Source organism: Oncorhynchus keta, chromosome 16, assembly GCF_023373465.1.
Source record: "Oncorhynchus keta strain PuntledgeMale-10-30-2019 chromosome 16, Oket_V2, whole genome shotgun sequence".
NCBI classification, from domain to species: Eukaryota; Metazoa; Chordata; class Actinopteri; order Salmoniformes; family Salmonidae; genus Oncorhynchus; species Oncorhynchus keta.
In genome coordinates, this window is record NC_068436.1 from 7,432,302 (window position 1) to 7,451,264 (window position 18,963).

Sequence of the window (18,963 nt, forward strand, 5' to 3'; positions counted from 1 at the left end):
AGGTTACAGAAGAAATGAGTTATGAACTTCACAGGGTGTTGCATGTGATGAGCTTGATGCTCCTTTCCAAACTATTTTTTTTTGCTGTCTTATTCTGCTGACTTGCTTCGCTACCGTTGGAAAAATATCAATAATCTCACTATTTTGTCCATAATAATCTCATCATGTAGACCAAGTGGTTCCCAAACTTTTTATAGTCCCGTTTGTCACAACCCGGCTCGAGGGAAGTGACAAAGAACTCTTATAGGAACAGGGCACAAGTAATAATACAATAATAATAGTAATAATAATAATCAATCATTTTGGTCTTTATTGAACAATCTTACATATTAGTTCCTCAAAAATGGTGAATACCTCACCACAGGTTAATGAGAAGGGTGTGCTTGAAAGAATGTATTGGAGAGAGTCTCCATCTGAAATCATTTTCCACACAGTCTCTGCCTGTATTCAGCTTTCATGTTTGTGAGGGCCGAGAATCCACTCTCACATAGGTACGTGGTTGCAAAGGGAATCAGTGTCTTAACAGCACGATTTGCCAATGCAAGAAACTCTGAGCGCAGCCCAATCCAGAAATCTGGCAGTGGCTTCTGATTAAATCCGATGTTCACAGAACCGCTTGCCTTGTTGCAATTTCGATGAGGCTCTCTTGTCTTGTAAGTTGACTGGAGGCAGAGCATGAAAGGGATAATGAATCCAGTTGTTTGTTTTGTCCGTTTCGGGAAAGTACCTGTGTAATTGCGCACGCAACTCACTCAGGTGCTTCGTTATATCACATTTGACATGGTCTGTAAGCTTGAGTTCATTTGCACACAACAAAAATCATTTAAATGACGGAAAGACCTGTGTTGTCGTCCTTGTTCATGCAGACAGAGAAGAGCTGCAACTTCTTAATCATAGCCTCAATTTTGTCCCGCACATTGAATATAGTTCCGGAGAGTCCCTGTAATCCTAGATTCAGATCATTCAGGTGAGAAAAAACATCACCCAGATTGGCCAGTCGGGTGAGAAACACGTCATCAGGCAAGTGGTCAAACGTGAAAATTATGGTCAGTAAAGAAAACTTTAAGCTCGTCTCTCAATTTAAAAAAAACGTGTCAATACTTGCCTCTTGATAACAGCGCACTTCTGTATGTTGTAAAAGCGTTACATAGTCGCTGCCCATATCATTGCGTAATGCAGAAAATACACGAGAGTTCAGGGGCCTTACTTTAACAAAGTTAACCATTATCACCGTAGTGTCCAAAACATATTTCAAGCTGTCAGGCATTCCCTTGGCAGTGAGAGCCTCTCTGTGGATGCTGCAGTTTACCCAAGTGGCGTCGGGAGCAACTGCTTGCACGCGCGTTACCACTCCACTGTGTCTTCCTGTCATGGCTTTTGCGCCATCAGTACAGATGCCAACACATCTTAACCCCAAGTCCATTTGATGTTACAAAGCTGTCCAGTACTTTAAAAATATCCTCTCATGTTGTCCTGGTTTGCAGAAGAGGATGTCTTCCTTAATTGACCCCCCCCCCCATAAACGTAACAGACATATACCAGGAGCTGTGCCATTCCCATCACGTCTGTTGACCCTTCCAGCTGTAATGCATATAATTCACTGGCTTGTATGCAAAGCAGTAATTCCTTCAAAACATCTCCTGCTATGTCACTGATGCATCGTGAAACAATGTTATTTGATGAAGGCATTGTCTGTATAGTTTTTTTGGGGGGGGGGCTTTTCCCCCCAGCCATATCTGTGGCAGCAGGAAGAATTAAGTTCTCCACAATAGTATGGGGATTGCCTGTCCTAGCCACTCGGTAGCTCACCATATACTGTTGCTTTTATACCTGTCTTACTACTTGAAAGTCGTCTTTATTCTCGCACAAAAAAAACTCCCGTGGCTTATTTTTCAAATGGTCATGTTTTGTTTCTAAGTGTCTGTGCAAGAGTGAAGGTTTCCCGCGAGAGAGTAACGGTTAATGTGATTGGATGTCAATCATTTGACTAGGCTACCTGTATTTTTTACATTGTGTTGTTATTTTGCTGAATACTTGATGGTATAATTTTATTTTTGGCAGTGAAACGAGGCTACTCAGGCGCAGGGGGGAACCTCACCCAAATGCATAGCCCCGTTGGAAAATATAAATGGACTGTTTGAAAATGTGAAGGTGAAATGAAAAAATATTAACCACATTTTTATTTAGCGTACCCCCGACGGCATTGCGCGTACCCCAGTTTGGGAATACATGGGCTAGAGCGTATGTGACAAAACCATGAGTAGAGTTGAAAATGTGATTGGAAACCCGTTTCACTTGTACTTCTTATTCAGTACATGAGAATTTGACCGAAAAGTTATTTTTATGTGCACTATGGCTGGTGGGGGAAAATACGCATGTTGTTTCTATGCATATTTTTGAATATTCACATCGGTTGCCAATTGGATGGAAACCTAGCTAGTGAAGAGAGTAGCCTGTGCCAATGGTCGTGGCCAGCTGGGCGCTACTGTGGCTGATGAGGGAAGGAGGAAACACTCATTGTGTTCATGAGTGTACTCAACTGCCTTCTTTATTAGGTCTGTGTGGGATACAATGCACATTAGACACTCATTCTTTCCACCTAACCTCAGTGTTTTGTTTGTCATCGGTCAACTTTTGTGTCGAGGCCCCCTTTCTACAGCATCGGGGTCAGCTGAGGGCAGACATCTCCATGGAAACCAATTGAAGCCAAGTTCTTTTGGGCAGGGTGGTGATCTCACTCACACCTAAGAAGTGATAGGGGAAGTAATACCTTTCTGAATGTGTTGTAGATGCAGGATAATCTCACCGTTAAATAAATATTATTTATATATATATATATAACGAACTGGAGACGAGACGGCCGGGTAGCCGTGCAACTGTCCTTTTCCTACTGGTCACATGGACTCTTAACAACGTGATGAATCTTTGTTGCTAATTGCTGAAACAAGCAAGAGGTGTTGTAGCAAATGAGTACACGTCGAAAGGCGTAGCAGCACACAGCAATATAACCTACGACAGTGCATGCAGTCAGGAGGAGAGGGGAAAATGTGCGTCCAAAATAAGCCATTTTAATTGTGTTATATTATTTTCTATTGGAACGGTTTTACAGCGACTGCGGTCATTTGGCTGGCCAATTACCACCATGCAAAATTCCATCACAGCCCCACTCCGATCATAAGCCTATTCTATTGCAGGAAGGAACTGTAAGGACTTTGGTTTGTCAGTTGTGTAGATGGTTTTAAGCGCCAGATGTAGTGTGAGTGTCGGTGGTGTTTTCTGAATGAATGAATGAATGTACTTTATTGATCCCCATGGAGGGGGGGGGTCATGTAAATGGTAAGGAAGGATGGCTGAAAATGTACAGACGGAGAGAGAGGGAGTTCAATGCCTTTGAGCAATTGGGGCATGTAGCCCAGAGACGGACGCACAGCCGTTGTGCGCAAACACATACGCAATTTTCCTTACGGGGTGACCACACACCGCCATGGCATCCAGTTACGTTGTTCCCCGTTGAGTGTGATGTAGGTGAGCATGCTCAACGAGGTAGGTGTCCGCTTGTTTTACCCAGCAGCCTACTGAAAAGAAGAGGAAGTGATGATGATCATTAGCTCGTGGAATCTGACTGTGTCAGAATAGGCGCTCTCTCGCTTTCTCCCTCTCAGCTGTCATCTGTGTCTGTCTTCAGCGCATGGGATAGTCCCTCCCAGGCTCTTTACCCAACTCGTCTTGTGTCCTCTCTCCTCAAAAAGCATTGGCGGAGAAGGCCTGAGGGGCGGTACCTTGGATCTTCTCCCCTCCAATATGATTTGAGAAAGGTGAGGGAAGACGAATTTGAGGAAAAATTCCCAGATCAAGCAGCTAGTTTGTTGGTTGGGTCGGTGGGAGGTCCTCCACAGCTAGGTCAATGGTCCAGAAGTCAAGACTTCTCCTGGACAGTGGAAACCAGAGGGAGACTTGAACACAGGCCCAGTGAGGATACTACTTATAAAATGCATCCTTCCTTCCTCCCTTGAAGTTTAATGATGACAGGTTTAACATGCCGGTTAAGTGTGCCTTGAATTCTAAATATCACTGACAGTGTCACCAGCAATGCACCATCACCATGATCTGAAATTTGGACTCATCATACCAAAGGACAGATTTCCACCGGTCTAACGTCCATTGCTCGTGTTTCTTGGCCCAAACAAGTCTCATCTTCTTATTGCTGTTCTTTAGTAGTGGTTTCTTTGCAGCAGTTTCACCATGAAGGCCTGATTCACCCAGTCTCATCTGAACAGTTGATGTTGAGATGTGTCTGTTACTTGAACTCTGTGAATCGTTTATTTGGGCTGCAATCTGAGGTGCAGTTAACTCTAATGAACTTATCCTCTGCAGCAGAAGTTACTCTGGGACTTCCTTTTCCTGTTGTGGTCCTCAACCAGTTTCATCATAGGTATTTGCGGAAATTTTCCATATTGACTGACCTTCATGTCTTAAAGTAATACCACCCCTACCTTGTCAACACATGATTGGCTCAAATGCATTTAAGTAGGAAGAAATTCCACAAATTAACTTTAACAAGGCACACCTGTTAATTGAAATGCATTTCAGGTGACTACCTCATGAAGCTGGTTGAGAGAATGCCAAGAGTGTGCAAAGCTGTCATCAAGGCAAAGGGTGGCTACTTTGAAGAATTTCAGATATCAAATATGTTTTGATTTGTTTAACGCTTGTTTTGGTTACTACATGATTCCATATGTGTTATTTCATAGTTTAGATTTTTTTCCACTATTATTCTACAATGTAGAAAATAGTAAAAATAAAGAAAAACCATGGAATGAGAAGGAGTGTACTAACGTTTGACTGGTACTGAATGTATATATATATATATCTATATGAGAGATAGATAGTAATCTAAGTCCATCTGTGGTCACCTTTGAGTATCTAATCATCTCTCAGTACCTGGTACCAGCTAGTCCTTTTCAGATGATCACATACCTTTAGGCTGTAGAGGGGACGGATGCGTATTGTTGGTCATACATGAATGGTTGTGATTTGCATATCTCCTCCACAACCCCAAAAATGAGGTGGACGCAGGGAGGGCGTAGCACTGCGGTGAGTCATATTGTGTGTCTGTGCTTCTGTTTCCTCCCCACGGCAGTAAGACATACTCCACTGATAAAGCAATCATCCGCACTCATGTTACACACACACACACACCGAGAGTTAGTGAATGTGTGTGTGTGTGCCCCCGCCCATTTTGCTCAATGTGTGTAATCTCTATCTAGATCTCAGTACTATGACAGCCTAGGCAGAGACACCCTTTTCCTGGCAAGATTCTACTGCTGCAGGCTAACCATCTATTTTGCGTCCCAAATGGCTCCCTACATAGGGCTCTGCTTTTGACCAGAGCCCGTAGGGTAGTGCACTTTCTAGGGAATAGGTTTGCCATTTGGGACACAAGCCTATATCAGTATCATGCTGTGTCCCAATACTCTTAGATAGCATCTGTTTCACTCCGATAGCCATTGGTCTGAGTGATACAAGCCAGTCTTCTCTCTTACAAGTAAAACCAGAAGTGTTCCCGACCATGTGAACTGACTAGGAAAAACGCTGGGCCTATTTTTACATGGCTATAACTAGCTAGCACCGTGGGTTTTCCTTGGTCTGCCTAGCTACCTCCATTATGATGAAGGAAAGGAGATGAGGATACTAGGAGGTTGATGAATCTGATTGGGACGTAGCCCAGAGCAGAGGTCTATGTATTTCACACATTCGATTGGAACTTAGCCCAAAGCAGAGGAGAGGTTTATATGTTCCAGACATACCAGGGATTGTTCTATTGTTACCATTCTGTCTTTCCCTTTTCCTTATGCTGGAGATGTAGATTCCAGAAGGAAAGGGAGAGAGGGGTCAGTCATAGGTGATAGTCGTAGACTCAAAGTCCAAAATGACCATTTTAGGGTTGGGCCAAGGAGACTGATCGGGGGTGAGGCCTTGCGACAGACCAGCGTCCTGTCTAGGGGGGTTTCCTTATACCTCCAAGCTGCCTCCCACTACAGAGACAGGAGACAGGCCTAGGTACTATCGCCGTTCTGGCTCGGGAAGAGGCTTACTTGGCCTGTGTCCCAAATTACACCCTAGTTCCTTTATAGTGCACTACTTTGATCCAGGGCCCTATAAGTAAATGGTGTGGGCCCAGGTCAAAGGGCCTGGGTCGCCAGTTGGGACGTAGACTTAGAAGAACATGGGAGATCATGTTACAAATCAAATGTTATTGGTCACATACACGTAATGTCTAACAATGAATATCTAAACAGTTTCACAACATATACCCAAAATACACGGAAACCTAAGTAAGGATTGGATTAAGAATATATACATACCCGTGAAAGCAGCATTGGACTAAGGTACAGTGGCGTGGTATGGAGTACAGTATATACATACCTGTGAAAGCAGCATTGGACTAAGGTACAGTGGTGTGGTATGGAGTACAGTATATACATACCTGTGAAAGCAGCATTGGACTAAGGTACAGTGGTGTGGTATGGAGTACAGTATATACATACCTGTGAAAGCAGCATTGGACTAAGGTACAGTGGCGTGGTATGGAGTACAGTATATACATACCTGTGAAAGCAGCATTGGACTAAGGTACAGTGGTGTGGTATGGAGTACAGTATATACATACCTGTGAAAGCAGCATTGGACTAAGGTACAGTGGGTACAGTGGTGTGGTATGGAGTACAGTATATACATACCTGTGAAAGCAGCATTGGACTAAGGTACAGTGGCGTGGTATGGAGTACAGTATATACATACCTGTGAAAGCAGCATTGGACTAAGGTACAGTGGTGTGGTATGGAGTACAGTATATACATACCTGTGAAAGCAGCATTGGACTAAGGTACAGTGGCGTGGTATGGAGTACAGTATATACATACCTGTGAAAGCAGCATTGGACTAAGGTACAGTGGCGTGGTATGGAGTACAGTATATACATACCTGTGAAAGCAGCATTGGACTAAGGTACAGTGGCGTGGTATGGAGTACAGTATATACATACCTGTGAAAGCAGCATTGGACTAAGGTACAGTGGTGTGGTATGGAGTACAGTATATACATACCTGTGAAAGCAGCATTGGACTAAGGTACAGTGGTGTGGTATGGAGTACAGTATATACATACCTGTGAAAGCAGCATTGGACTAAGGTACAGTGGTGTGGTATGGAGTACAGTATATACATACCTGTGAAAGCAGCATTGGACTAAGGTACAGTGGTGTGGTATGGAGTACAGTATATACATACCTGTGAAAGCAGCATTGGAAAGCAGTGGTGTGGTATGGAGTACAGTATATACATTGGACTAAGGTACAGTGGTGTGGTATGGAGTACAGTATATACATACCTGTGAAAGCAGCATTGGACTAAGGTACAGTGGTGTGGTATGGAGTACAGTATATACATACCTGTGAAAGCAGCATTGGACTAAGGTACAGTGGTGTGGTATGGAGTACAGTATATACATACCTGTGAAAGCAGCATTGGACTAAGGTACAGTGGTGTGGTATTGTATATACATACCTGTGAAAGCAGCATTGGACAGGTGTGGCGTGGTATGGAGTACAGTATATACATACCTGTGAAAGCAGCATTGGACAGTGGTGTGGTATGGAGGTATATACATACCTGTGAAAGCAGCATTGTGGTACAGTGGAGTACAGTAAGGTACAGTGGTGTGGTAGTACAGTATATACATACCTGTGAAAGCAGCATTGGACTAAGGTACAGTGGTGTGGTACAGTGGAAAGCAGTGGTATGGAGGAGTACAGTATATACATACCTGTGAAAGCAGCATTGGACTAAGGTACAGTGGTGTGGTATGGAGGTATATACATACCTGTGAAAGCAGGACTAAGGTACAGTGGTATGGAGTACAGTATATACATACCTGTGAAAGCAGCATTGGACTAAGGTACAGTGGTGTGGTATGGAGTACAGTATATACATACCTGTGAAAGCAGCATTGGACTAAGGTACAGTGGTGTGGTATGGAGTACAGTATATACATACCTGTGAAAGCAGCATTGGACTAAGGTACAGTGTATATACATACCTGTGAAAGCAGCATTGGACTAAGGTACAGTGGATGGACAGTATATACAGTATATACATACCTGTGAAAGCAGCATTGGACTAAGGTACAGTGGTGTGGTATGGAGTACAGTATATACATACCTGTGAAAGCAGCATTGGACTAAGGTACAGTGGTGTGGTATGGAGCGGCATACAGTATATACATACCTGTGAAAGCAGCATTGGACTAAGGTACAGTGGTGTGGTATGGAGTACAGTATATACATACCTGTGAAAGCAGCATTGGACTAAGGTACAGTGGTGTGGTATGGAGTACAGTATATACATACCTGTGAAAGCAGCATTGGACTAGGTACAGTGGCGTGGTATGGATGGAGTACAGTATATACATACCTGTGAAAGCAGCATTGGACTAAGGTACAGTGGTGTGGTATGGAGTACTGTGGTGTGGTATGGAGTACAGTATATACATACCTGTGAAAGCAGCATTGGACTAAGGTACAGTGGCGTGGTATGGAGTACAGTATATACATACCTGTGAAAGCAGCATTGGACTAAGGTACAGTGGCGTGGTATGGAGTACATTATATACATACCTGTGAAAGCAGCATTGGACTAAGGTACAGTGGTGTGGTATGGAGTACAGTGTGAAAGCAGCATTGGACTAAGGTACAGTGGTGTGGTATGAGTACAGTATATACATACCTGTGAAAGCAGCATTGGACTAAGGTACAGTGGCGTGGTATGGAGTACAGTGTGAAAGCAGCATTGGACTAAGGTACAGTGGTGTGGTATGGAGTACAGTATATACATACCTGTGAAAGCAGCATTGGACTAAGGTACAGTGGCGTGGTATGGAGTACAGTGGTGAAAGCAGCATTGGACACAGTGGCGTGGTATGGAGTACAGTATATACATACCTGTGAAAGCAGCATTGGACTAACAGTGGCGTGGTATGGAGTACACATACCTGTGGTGTGGTACAGTGGAGTACAGTATATACATACCTGTGAAAGCAGCATTGGACTAAGGTACAGTGGCGTGGTATGGAGTACAGCATATACATACCTGTGAAAGCATCATTGGACTAAGGTACAGTGGCGTGGTATGGAGTACAGCATATACATACCTGTGAAAGCAGCATTGGACTAAGGTACAGTGGTGTGGTATGGAGTACAGCATATACATACCTGTGAAAGCAGCATTGGACTAAGGTACAGTGGTGTGGTATGGAGTACAGTATATACATACCTGTGAAAGCAGCATTGGACTAAGGTACAGTGGTGTATGGAGTACAGTATATACATACCTGTGAAAGCAGCATTGGACTAAGGTACTGGCGTGGTATGGTATATACATACCTGTGAAAGCAGCATTGGACTAAGGTACAGTGGTGTGGATGGAGGTATGAAAGCAGCATTGGACTAAGGTACAGTGGCGTGGTATGGAGTACAGTATATACATACCTGTGAAAGCAGCATTGGGCTAAGGTACAGTGGTGTGGTATGGAGTACAGTATATACATACCTGTGAAAGCAGCATTGGACTAAGGTACAGTGGCGTGGTATGGAGTACAGTATATACATATGAGGTGGGTGATGTAATATTTACAAACAATTGAAGTGACTAAGATACCGTGGAATGGGAGAAGGTCACCGGTCTGACTGTCACCGTCACTTCCAGTCTCTGCATAGCTGAGCCTGATACCTATAGGCATGTCCCCTGTTCGTCAGCCCGTTTAGAACTACATCACCCTAATTACGGACCTGTCCGGCGTAAGAGGTGGCACATGGGAGAAACACTTAAAAAAAAAAAAAAAAAAAAGCGTTGTGTTTTAGAAACGTTTTTATTGGACTAGCTCAGCTAGTCCCTCCCTCCCCTGTCTGTCTGTATTTCTTCTGCTTGGTGCCTGATGAATACGACCCTGGGAAGGATGTAACAGAGTGACCGGTGTTTTGAGTTGACTACTTCAACTGTCGAAGGGGAGATGGCGCCTAATTGGTTGAGGAATGGACAATTCAACCCAATACAATTTTAAAGCACTTTGAGATTGAGGAAAAAGCACTAAGCCACTATAAATGCAGATTCTGTTCACGAATCATAATGATAACTTGCTGACGTTTGCACTCTAGTAAAGGACTTAGGAGTGAAATTCCTGAGTCTGAATGGAGCGAGACCTCAGGTGCTGCGTCTTATCGCTGTCTTCTCACCTCATGTGGCGGACAATGGGCCGTGTTCTGGACAATCCCTCTTTCGACAGAGGATGTAGGCCTCCTGGGGCAAAACGGCTAAATGAGCGTCGTTATTGTGCAAGTTCAGGTTGTACCCCCGGTCCCGACGAGCGCGCTCTCATTTCGTGCCAACCCGTGGTGTCCTTCGCAGGCCCAGACACACAGTCACATTCACTCACAGTCACAGTCACTCACATTCACTCCGTCTCACTCGTACGTTCACGGTTCACGCCCTCTGGCATTGGTTGTGTCTGAATGGCACATGGGGCCCTGTTTATAGGGCCCAACTCCCATTTTTGAGTTGGCTAATTCTGAAAAGCGTCGTCTCTCAACACCTTGTCATACACTGTTTGGAGACGAGGGACAGGACACTTTTATTTACCTTTTTTTGTTGATGTTCTCACACTCTTTCAGATGAATCCCTGGAGGGCTAACGGAATATCTGCCAGGCCCAATCACACCTTTGTTTTTATGGATTTGTTTTTTAGGAACCAGAATGATTGCAGGCCAAGATAAATATATATATATATATTGCCCACAGACACACTCCCGGTTGACGGTTGACTCACACACACACACACACACACACACACACACACACACACACACACACACACACACAGAGAATAACAGCAGATCACTTCCACAGCAGAAGCAAGGTGAACAACCGACGCTTTCCTGCTGGACTAGTTGGTGCTCGACATTGAATGCTGTTTTGTTTACGATGAAGTCCCATACATAGAGTTGGCTGTGGTTCATGATGGAGCTAAAGACATGTATCTCTCTCCCACGCTTTTCCTCTCCCTCGCTTTCCCCTCTCTCTTATTCCCACCCTCTCATTTCTCTATCCCATCTGTCTCTCTCCCCACTCTCCTCCTCCTCCCTCCCTATAGGAGCTGTGTCCCAGCAGACGTCTAGAGGCCGTGCCAGACGTATCTGACTACAGAGAGGACGATCACCAGTGACACGCCAGCGGGGGGTGGAGAGAGAGACCGTGCCTGTTGGAAAACCTGTTGGATATTTTATTACAGATTATCACACTGCTCTCCTAAACGCCACTCTCCCCCTTTACACACACACACACAGAATCACACACACTCCTCTAGAAGTAGCCCTAGAGAGTCACATAAACGTCTCGCAGTCACTCAGACACGCCCGCCGAGACCCAGAGTTGCTTCCCAGGGGTCGTAGTGGGAGGGTGTGCCCCCCCCCCCTCTCGGTGCACTCCGCTGGGGGACGGAAGTAGAGGAATGGCCCTGGGGGAATGGGAATGGCTGGCTGGCTGCCTCGCTCAGTGAGACGGCGGCTTATGTAACTAACGGCCCTCCTCATCGTCCTCTCCTTGGCTAGCTAACGCAGCTGGGCCTTGGATGTCCACAGGCACTGGGGAGGAGCTCTTCATCAATCTCCACTAGGGACATCCAGCTTCTAATTTTCAGGCCCTTCCTCTCTGGGTTCAACTTCACATTGTTTTAGTTTTTTTCTATCCTTTTTTTTGTTTGTTTTTCTTTAACCATTTTCCAGGAGGGTCTTTCAGGGTGTTTCGGATATGTGCCCCCTCACGGACTCCTACAGGTTACAGGGACACACACCATTTGGCCTGTGTACACGTCTTCTTCCACCCACACCTGTAGCAGGTGGGATCGACCTCTGAGACCTCCCGCTTGTCTCCCGTTGGCTCAGGGATGCCCCGACCAGGAAGACCAACGTCTGAGCGTCCGCCTACGAGCACATTGGCGTTGTGAAAATGCTGTTTGGACTGAAGGGACAGCCATTTTTATTTAGTGAGGAAACTAGCGGACTTCCAGAGCAACTACAGGACTGCCTGATATCAGTCTCCGCTGATTTTTCCGCTCTTGTTTTGATGTCGTTTTGTTTTTCCCATCTCATCTGAGGATTGAGCCAACCAGGGAGCAAAATACACAGAGACAAGAATCCCACTTGGACACAATCAAAGACCATTTTGGTCTCCTTTTCTTTCTCTCTCTCTCTCTCTCCCTCTCCCTCTCCCTCTCCCTCTCTCTCTCTCTTTCTCTTTCTCCCTCTCTCTCTCTCTCTCTCTCTCTCTCTTTCTCTCCCCTCCCCCCTTTGTTTACCAGTTTACACAGTAGACCAGGTACAGTGAGTGATACCTTTTCTATCGAGGCAGAAAATAAACTGCTATGTTGCGATCTTTTTACGTCTTGACCCGCATCGAATCAAAAACCTTGCAATCAATCTCTACCTCTCGATCGCTACATCCTCCTTTTTAAAACATCTGTGTCAGAACCACATTCATACTCAGTCGGTCACAGACAAGAGTAGCGTACAGACGGAACGGTACAATCTGCAGACAGGAAGCAATCCGTCATCTTCGTCTGGAAGGGGAGAAGGTTATTGGGTCTGAATGTCATTGAACTGAACCAGAGGTCGTGAAAATATTAAGTTATTGATCCGGGCTTTCGTTGAACAGGGAATGAATAGCAGGCCAACCAAAGCGATCTGCCTCATCCTCTGTACCTAACTGACCTTTTGACCCCTCAAAGTTGAGTAGTTGTTTAAAAAAAAAAAAACGTTTGAGTCTAGATGAGAGTGAGATTGTAATGAATAAAAAGGAAATGTACGTTTTTAAAACGGCTTCACCAAATCATATACATTATGCTTTACTGAGACATCCTACTTCTTTTCTTTAGAAAAGGGAGGGTCCAAGATTTTTCTAAACCCCACCTGAAACGATCAAGCCATATCACAGCTTTTCAATTTTTTTTTTATTGCACAGTTTTATTTTTGTATCGTACAATCACTAAGCCTTCAATTAAGTTATTTACCTCTCGCACGCGCACATTTCTTGATATTCCTTTTAAAAACGTCAAGATATTTACCCAAATCCACTGTAAGGAACCATTTTTAAAGACTAAAGAGAAGAAACCAAGCAATTTAAAAGCATCAGCCTTGAGATTGACCCACAATTGAGCAGAGCTTGTCGTTGTCGTCCTCCTGTATGAAGCCAGTACTTCAAGCATAGAGCGGCAACGCCTCAATCTTACGAGAACACGTCTTTTTTAAATAGCGGCTCTTGTTTAGCTTCATGTTCCAGTCCACTTTTATGTTGACCTGTGTGTTGAAACAAAAGTCCTTCTAGTGGAGTTTCTTTAAGCCTTTAGCTGTCAGAGTCCAACTCAATCAACCCCTCCCCCTCTATCTCTGTCTTATCTCCCCCCTTTCAAATACCCTCTGTCTTATCTTAACCCCTCTCAGATGAGGCCGAAGGTCAAGTTGAATAGATGCCCGACAACTTTAAGCAAAGGGACAGAGTTGTTTCATGAGCACGCGGTTTAGGGAGGGCCGGTCTATCTCCCTTTCTCTTCATCCCCCTCTTTCCGGTGAACATGCAGAGACGTGGGTCTTCTCTCGTCCTGGTCCGATTGAGAAGGGGACTCCTCTACCTCCCTCTCTAACCCCTTCAATCCCTCTCCCTCTCTCTCTCTCTGTGCCCTTTCTCTTAATCTCTCCCTCCCTCTTTATCTATAATCCATCCCTCCATCCACACACCCCAGACAAATCCCCCTCCCTCCCTCACTGGGTATTCCCATCCCCTCTCCCCCTGTGTGATGCCGGGCAGCAGTAAGAGTGGAGGTGTGGGTGGCCTCCCCTCGCCCCCCCACACCGCCTCCCCGTCCCGGCCACTTCGCCCGTCCCGCTACGTGCCCGTGTCGGCGGCGACAGCCTTCCTGGTGGGGTCCACCACGCTCTTCTTCTGCTTCACGTGAGTACGACCAAACCACACACTCATACACGCGTCATACACAGACGCTCAAACGCACAGCGTGTACACGTCCTACACAAGTCTGACACGCGCGCACACACACACAAGACCGTCTCCTCAAACACACCCACACCTTTACATAAACACTGCTATCACCACACACACCCTCACTTGGTTTGTTCTCTGCCTTTCTAGAAAGACACTCGCATGCACATCAGTCCTCACACACCAGTCCCCTACGGCCTGTAGTGTGACAGTTATTGAGTAGTGCACCATCAGTCAACCCCTGACAATGGGACAGAGCAGAGCAACGTCAGATGTAAAGACACGTACTCAACATGCTCCTCAGCTCTCTCTCTCTCTCTCTCTCTACTCAACATGCTCCTCAGCTCTCTCTCTCTCTCTCTACTCAACATGCTCCTCAGCTCTCTCTCTCCCTCTACTCAACATGCTCCTCAGCTCTCTCTCTCTCTCTACTCAACATGCTCCTCAGCTCTCTCTCTCTCTCTACTCAACATGCTCCTCAGCTCTCTCTCTCTCTCTCTACTCAACATGCTCCTCAGCTCTCTCTCTCTCTCTCTACTCAACATGCTCCTCAGCTCTCTCTCTCTCTCTCTCTCTACTCAACATGCTCCTCAGCTCTCTCTCTCTCTACTCAACATGCTCCTCAGCTCTCTCTCTCTCTCTCTCTCTCTCAACATGCTCCTCAGCTCTCTCTCTACTCAACATGCTCCTCAGCTCTCTCTCTCTCTACTCAACATGCTCCTCAGCTCTCTCTCTCTACTCAACATGCTCCTCAGCTCTCTCTCTCTCTACTCAACATGCTCCTCAGCTCTCTCTCTCTCTCTCTACTCAACATGCTCCTCAGCTCTCTCTCTCTCTCTCTCTCTACTCAACATGCTCCTCAGCTCTCTCTCTCCCTCTACTCAACATGCTCCTCAGCTCTCTCTCTCTCTCTCTCAACATGCTCCTCAGCTCTCTCTCTCTCTCTCTACTCAACATGCTCCTCAGCTCTCTCTCTCTCTCTACTCAACATGCTCCTCAGCTCTCTCTCTCTCTCTCTACTCAACATGCTCCTCCGCTCTCTCTCTCTCTCTACTCAACATGCTCCTCAGCTCTCTCTCTCTCTACTCAACATGCTCCTCAGCTCTCTCTCTCTCTCTCTCTACTCAACATGCTCCTCAGCTCTCTCTCTACTCAACATGCTCCTCAGCTCTCTCTCTCTCTACTCAACATGCTCCTCAGCTCTCTCTCTCTACTCAACATGCTCCTCAGCTCTCTCTCTCTCTACTCAACATGCTCCTCAGCTCTCTCTCTCTCTCTCTCGTCAACATGAACCTCAGCTCTCTCTCTCTCTCTCTCTCTCTCTCTCTCTCTCTCTCTCTCTACTCAACATGCTCTCTCTCTCTCTCTACTCAACATGCGTCTCAGCTCTCTCTATCTCTACTCAACATGCCCCTCAGCTCTCTCTCTCTCTCTCTCTCTCTCTACTCAACATGCTCCTCAGCTCTCTCTCTCTCTCTCTCAACATGCTCCTCAGCTCTCTCTCTCTCTCTCTACTCAACATGCTCCTCAGCTCTCTCTCTCTCTCTCTACTCAACATGCTCCTCAGCTCTCTCTCTCTACTCACCATGCTCCTCAGCTCGCTCTCTCTCTACTCACCATGCTCCTCAGCTCTCTCTCTCTACTCACCATGCTCCTCAGCTCTCTCTCTCTCTACTCACCATGCTCTCTCTCTCTCTCTACTCAACATGCTCCTCAGCTCTCTCTACTCAACATGCTCCTCAGCTCTCTCTCTCTCTCTACTCAACATGCTCCTCAGCTCGCTCTCTCTCTCAATTCAATTCAATTTGCTTTATTGGCATGACGTAACAATGTACATATTGCCAGAGCTTATTTAGGATATTTACAAAAAAAAAAAAAAAGAGAATCAAAATTGTCAACGGAACAACAATAACCAAGGGTGAAAATAACCAACACATTGAACAATAACAATAAGCATACAGTAGAGGACATGTGCAGGTTGATTGGTCTGTCAGACACTTGCTCAACTTATGACAGGCAGCAATGTAGTGCGCTGCCAACCCACAGCTCTCTGCATCCTCCCCCAACAGGACGGGTAGCCTACTCTCATCAGAGAGGTCTTTGAAACCTTGAATAAGGGTTTCACATTTGGGGAAATGACACTCTCTAATTGTTTTATATTTTTGACATTTAGTCAGGAAATGCAGCTCCGTCTCAGGTTCTGCTGTTGTGCAGTGGTTGCACAGCCTTTCCTCTACAGGGAGCCAGGTTTTCCTGTGTCTACCCTTCTCAATGGCAAGGCTGTGCTCACTGAGCCTGTACTTTGTCAAGGTTTTTCTAAGGTTTTGATCAGTAACCATGGTCAAATAGTTGGCCACGGTGTACTGTCGATTTAGGGCCAGATAGCACTGCATTTTGCTCTGTGTTTGTGCTTGTGTTTCCCAATAAGCAATATAGTTTTGTTTTGACTGTGTTGTAATTTGGTTGATCCTGATTGATTGGATGTTCTGGTCCTGAGGCTTCAGTGTGTTAGTAGAACAGGTTTGTGAACTCAGCCCCAGGACCAGCTGGATGAGGGGACTCTTTTCTTTGCTCAGTTCTTGGCATTGCAGGGCTTGGTAATGATATGAGAGGGGGTCACTGTATTTTAGATGTTTCCAAAACTTAATTTCTCTGTTTTTAGTTTTTATTATTAGTGGATATTGGCCTAATTCTGCCCTGCATGCATTGTTTGTAGTTTTCCCCTGGACATGTAGGAGAATCTTACAGAACTCTGCATGCTGGGTTTCAATGGGGTGTTTGTCCCATTTGGTGAAATCTTGTTTTGCAAGTGGACCCCACACCTCACTGCCATAAAGTGCAATTGTTTCAATGACATATTCAATTAGTTTTAGCCAAATTTTAATAGTTATTTAAATTTGAATGCGCTTATTAATGGCGTAGAATGCCCTGCGTACTTTCTCTCTCAGTTCATTCACTGCCTCATTAAGGTGTCCAGTTGAGCTTATTTTTAAACCTAAGTAATTATAGTGTGTGCAGTACTCTATATATTTTGTACCAATTGAGGACTTTGGTCTAATTTCCTGAGATCTGGATCTTCTCTGGAAAATCATTATTTTAGTATTTTTGGGGTTTACTGCCAGGGCCCAGGTCTGGCAGTACTGCTCTAGCAGGTCCAGGTTCTGCTGTAGGCCATGTGCTGTGGGTGACAGCAGGCATAGGTCATCTGCGAGGAGTAGGCTTTTGACTTCTGAATTGTGGAGACTAACACCAGGGGCTGAGGATTTTTCTAGAATAGTGGCCAATTCGTTGCTGTAGATATTGAAGAGTGCAGGGCTCAGATTACAACCCTGACGAAGGCCCCACCCCTGGTTAAAGAATTCTGTTATTTTCTTGCCAATGTTAATGCTGCATGTATTGCCAGTAGACATTGATTTAATTATGTCATATGTTTTACCCCCTACACCACTTTCAATAACTTTGTAGAACAGTCTTGTATGCCAAATGGAATCAAATGCTTTTTGGAAGTCGATAAAGCAAGCGTATATTTTGGTATTATTTTGGTGGACATGTTTATCTATCAGGGTGCGTAGGGTGTAAATATGATCAGTTGTGCGATGTTTTGGTATAAATCCAATTTGGCTTTTACTCAAGACATTGTGCTTATTAAAGAAGTTTAGAACTACAGAAAACCTTCCCCAGGTTACTGTTCACACAAATTCCTCTGTAATTGTTAGGGTCAAATTTGTCTCCGTTTTTTAAATATTAGGGTTATGGGTGCTTGATTCCAGATGTCAGGAAAATAACCTACACTCAGGATCAAATGAAACAGTTTTAATCCAGCCAATTATGATTTTGCACTAGTGAGTTTGAGCATCTCATTTAGGATGCCATCAGGTCCACATGCTTTTTTACATTTGAGAGCCTGAAGTTTCTTAGAGCTCCTGGTCAGTAATTGGGGAGTCCAATGGATTTTGATTGTCCTTTCATTCAACGTCTCATGAATTTGGCTTTGTTCTGCGTTTGTGTCAATTTGAACTGTGTTGTAGAGTGTTTTAAAATGGGTTTGTCCATATGTCACCATTTTGTATCGCTAATTCCTGACAGAAGTTGTTTGTGTTTATGGACTCCTCAATTAGTGTCAGCTGCTTGCTGTTGTACTGTGCTTTTTTGGTTCTGAGTGTTACGTTTTATAGAGTTTTAAAGTCTCACAGTAATGAAGGTGTAATTCACCATTATTTGGGTCTCTGTGCTTTTGGTTAGATAGTGTTTACATTTTTTTCCTAATAATTTTACAATCTGCATCAAACCAGTTGTCATCTGTGATCTTTAAAAAAAAAAAATGTTTTAATCCATTTCAACTGTGCTTCTTTTGCCGTTTGCCTGAATATATATATAGTTGATGTTTTTACTGCCAGATTGGTGCCTTCTTTACTGTGAGTGAATGTGGTGTCCAGAAAGTTATCTGAGAGTGTTTGGATGTTTTGGTTCCAGGTTGCTTTCTGGTATTATTCTGTGCTGTTTTGGGCCCATCTGTATGAATTTCTGATGTTGTACAGCTTACTGGGCTGTGATCAGACAGAGGTGTTAGCGGCTTGACAGTGAATGAGCGTGAGAGAGAAAGTGTCAATGTCTGTGATCATATAGTCAACTGTACTGTGGCCAAGAGGTGAGCAGTAGGTGAATCTCCCCAAAGAGTCCCCCCTGTAACCTACCATTGACAAAGTACAGACCCAGTCTTCTACAGAGCAGCAACAGATCCCTTCCGTTGTTGTTGACGATGCTGTGACTGTTGTTTCTATGGGGGAGATGAAGACAGTTAGAGACACTATGGCCTGTAATAAAGCTGTCCCCTCGTGTGCTCGTTAGATCAGGTAGTGTTCCT

General features: G+C 44.8%; 1 protein-coding gene across 1 annotated transcript in view; it reads left to right on the forward strand.

The window, feature by feature from the left end:
• The window catches only part of LOC118395533 (palmitoyltransferase ZDHHC5-A-like), a 43,134-nt gene that overhangs the window by 3,764 nt on the left and 20,407 nt on the right, over positions 1-18,963 (forward strand). The window contains 1 exon segment of the mRNA XM_052464601.1: positions 11,203-14,054. Coding sequence (XP_052320561.1) covers positions 13,900-14,054 — 155 coding nt within the window. The 5' untranslated portion in view covers positions 11,203-13,899.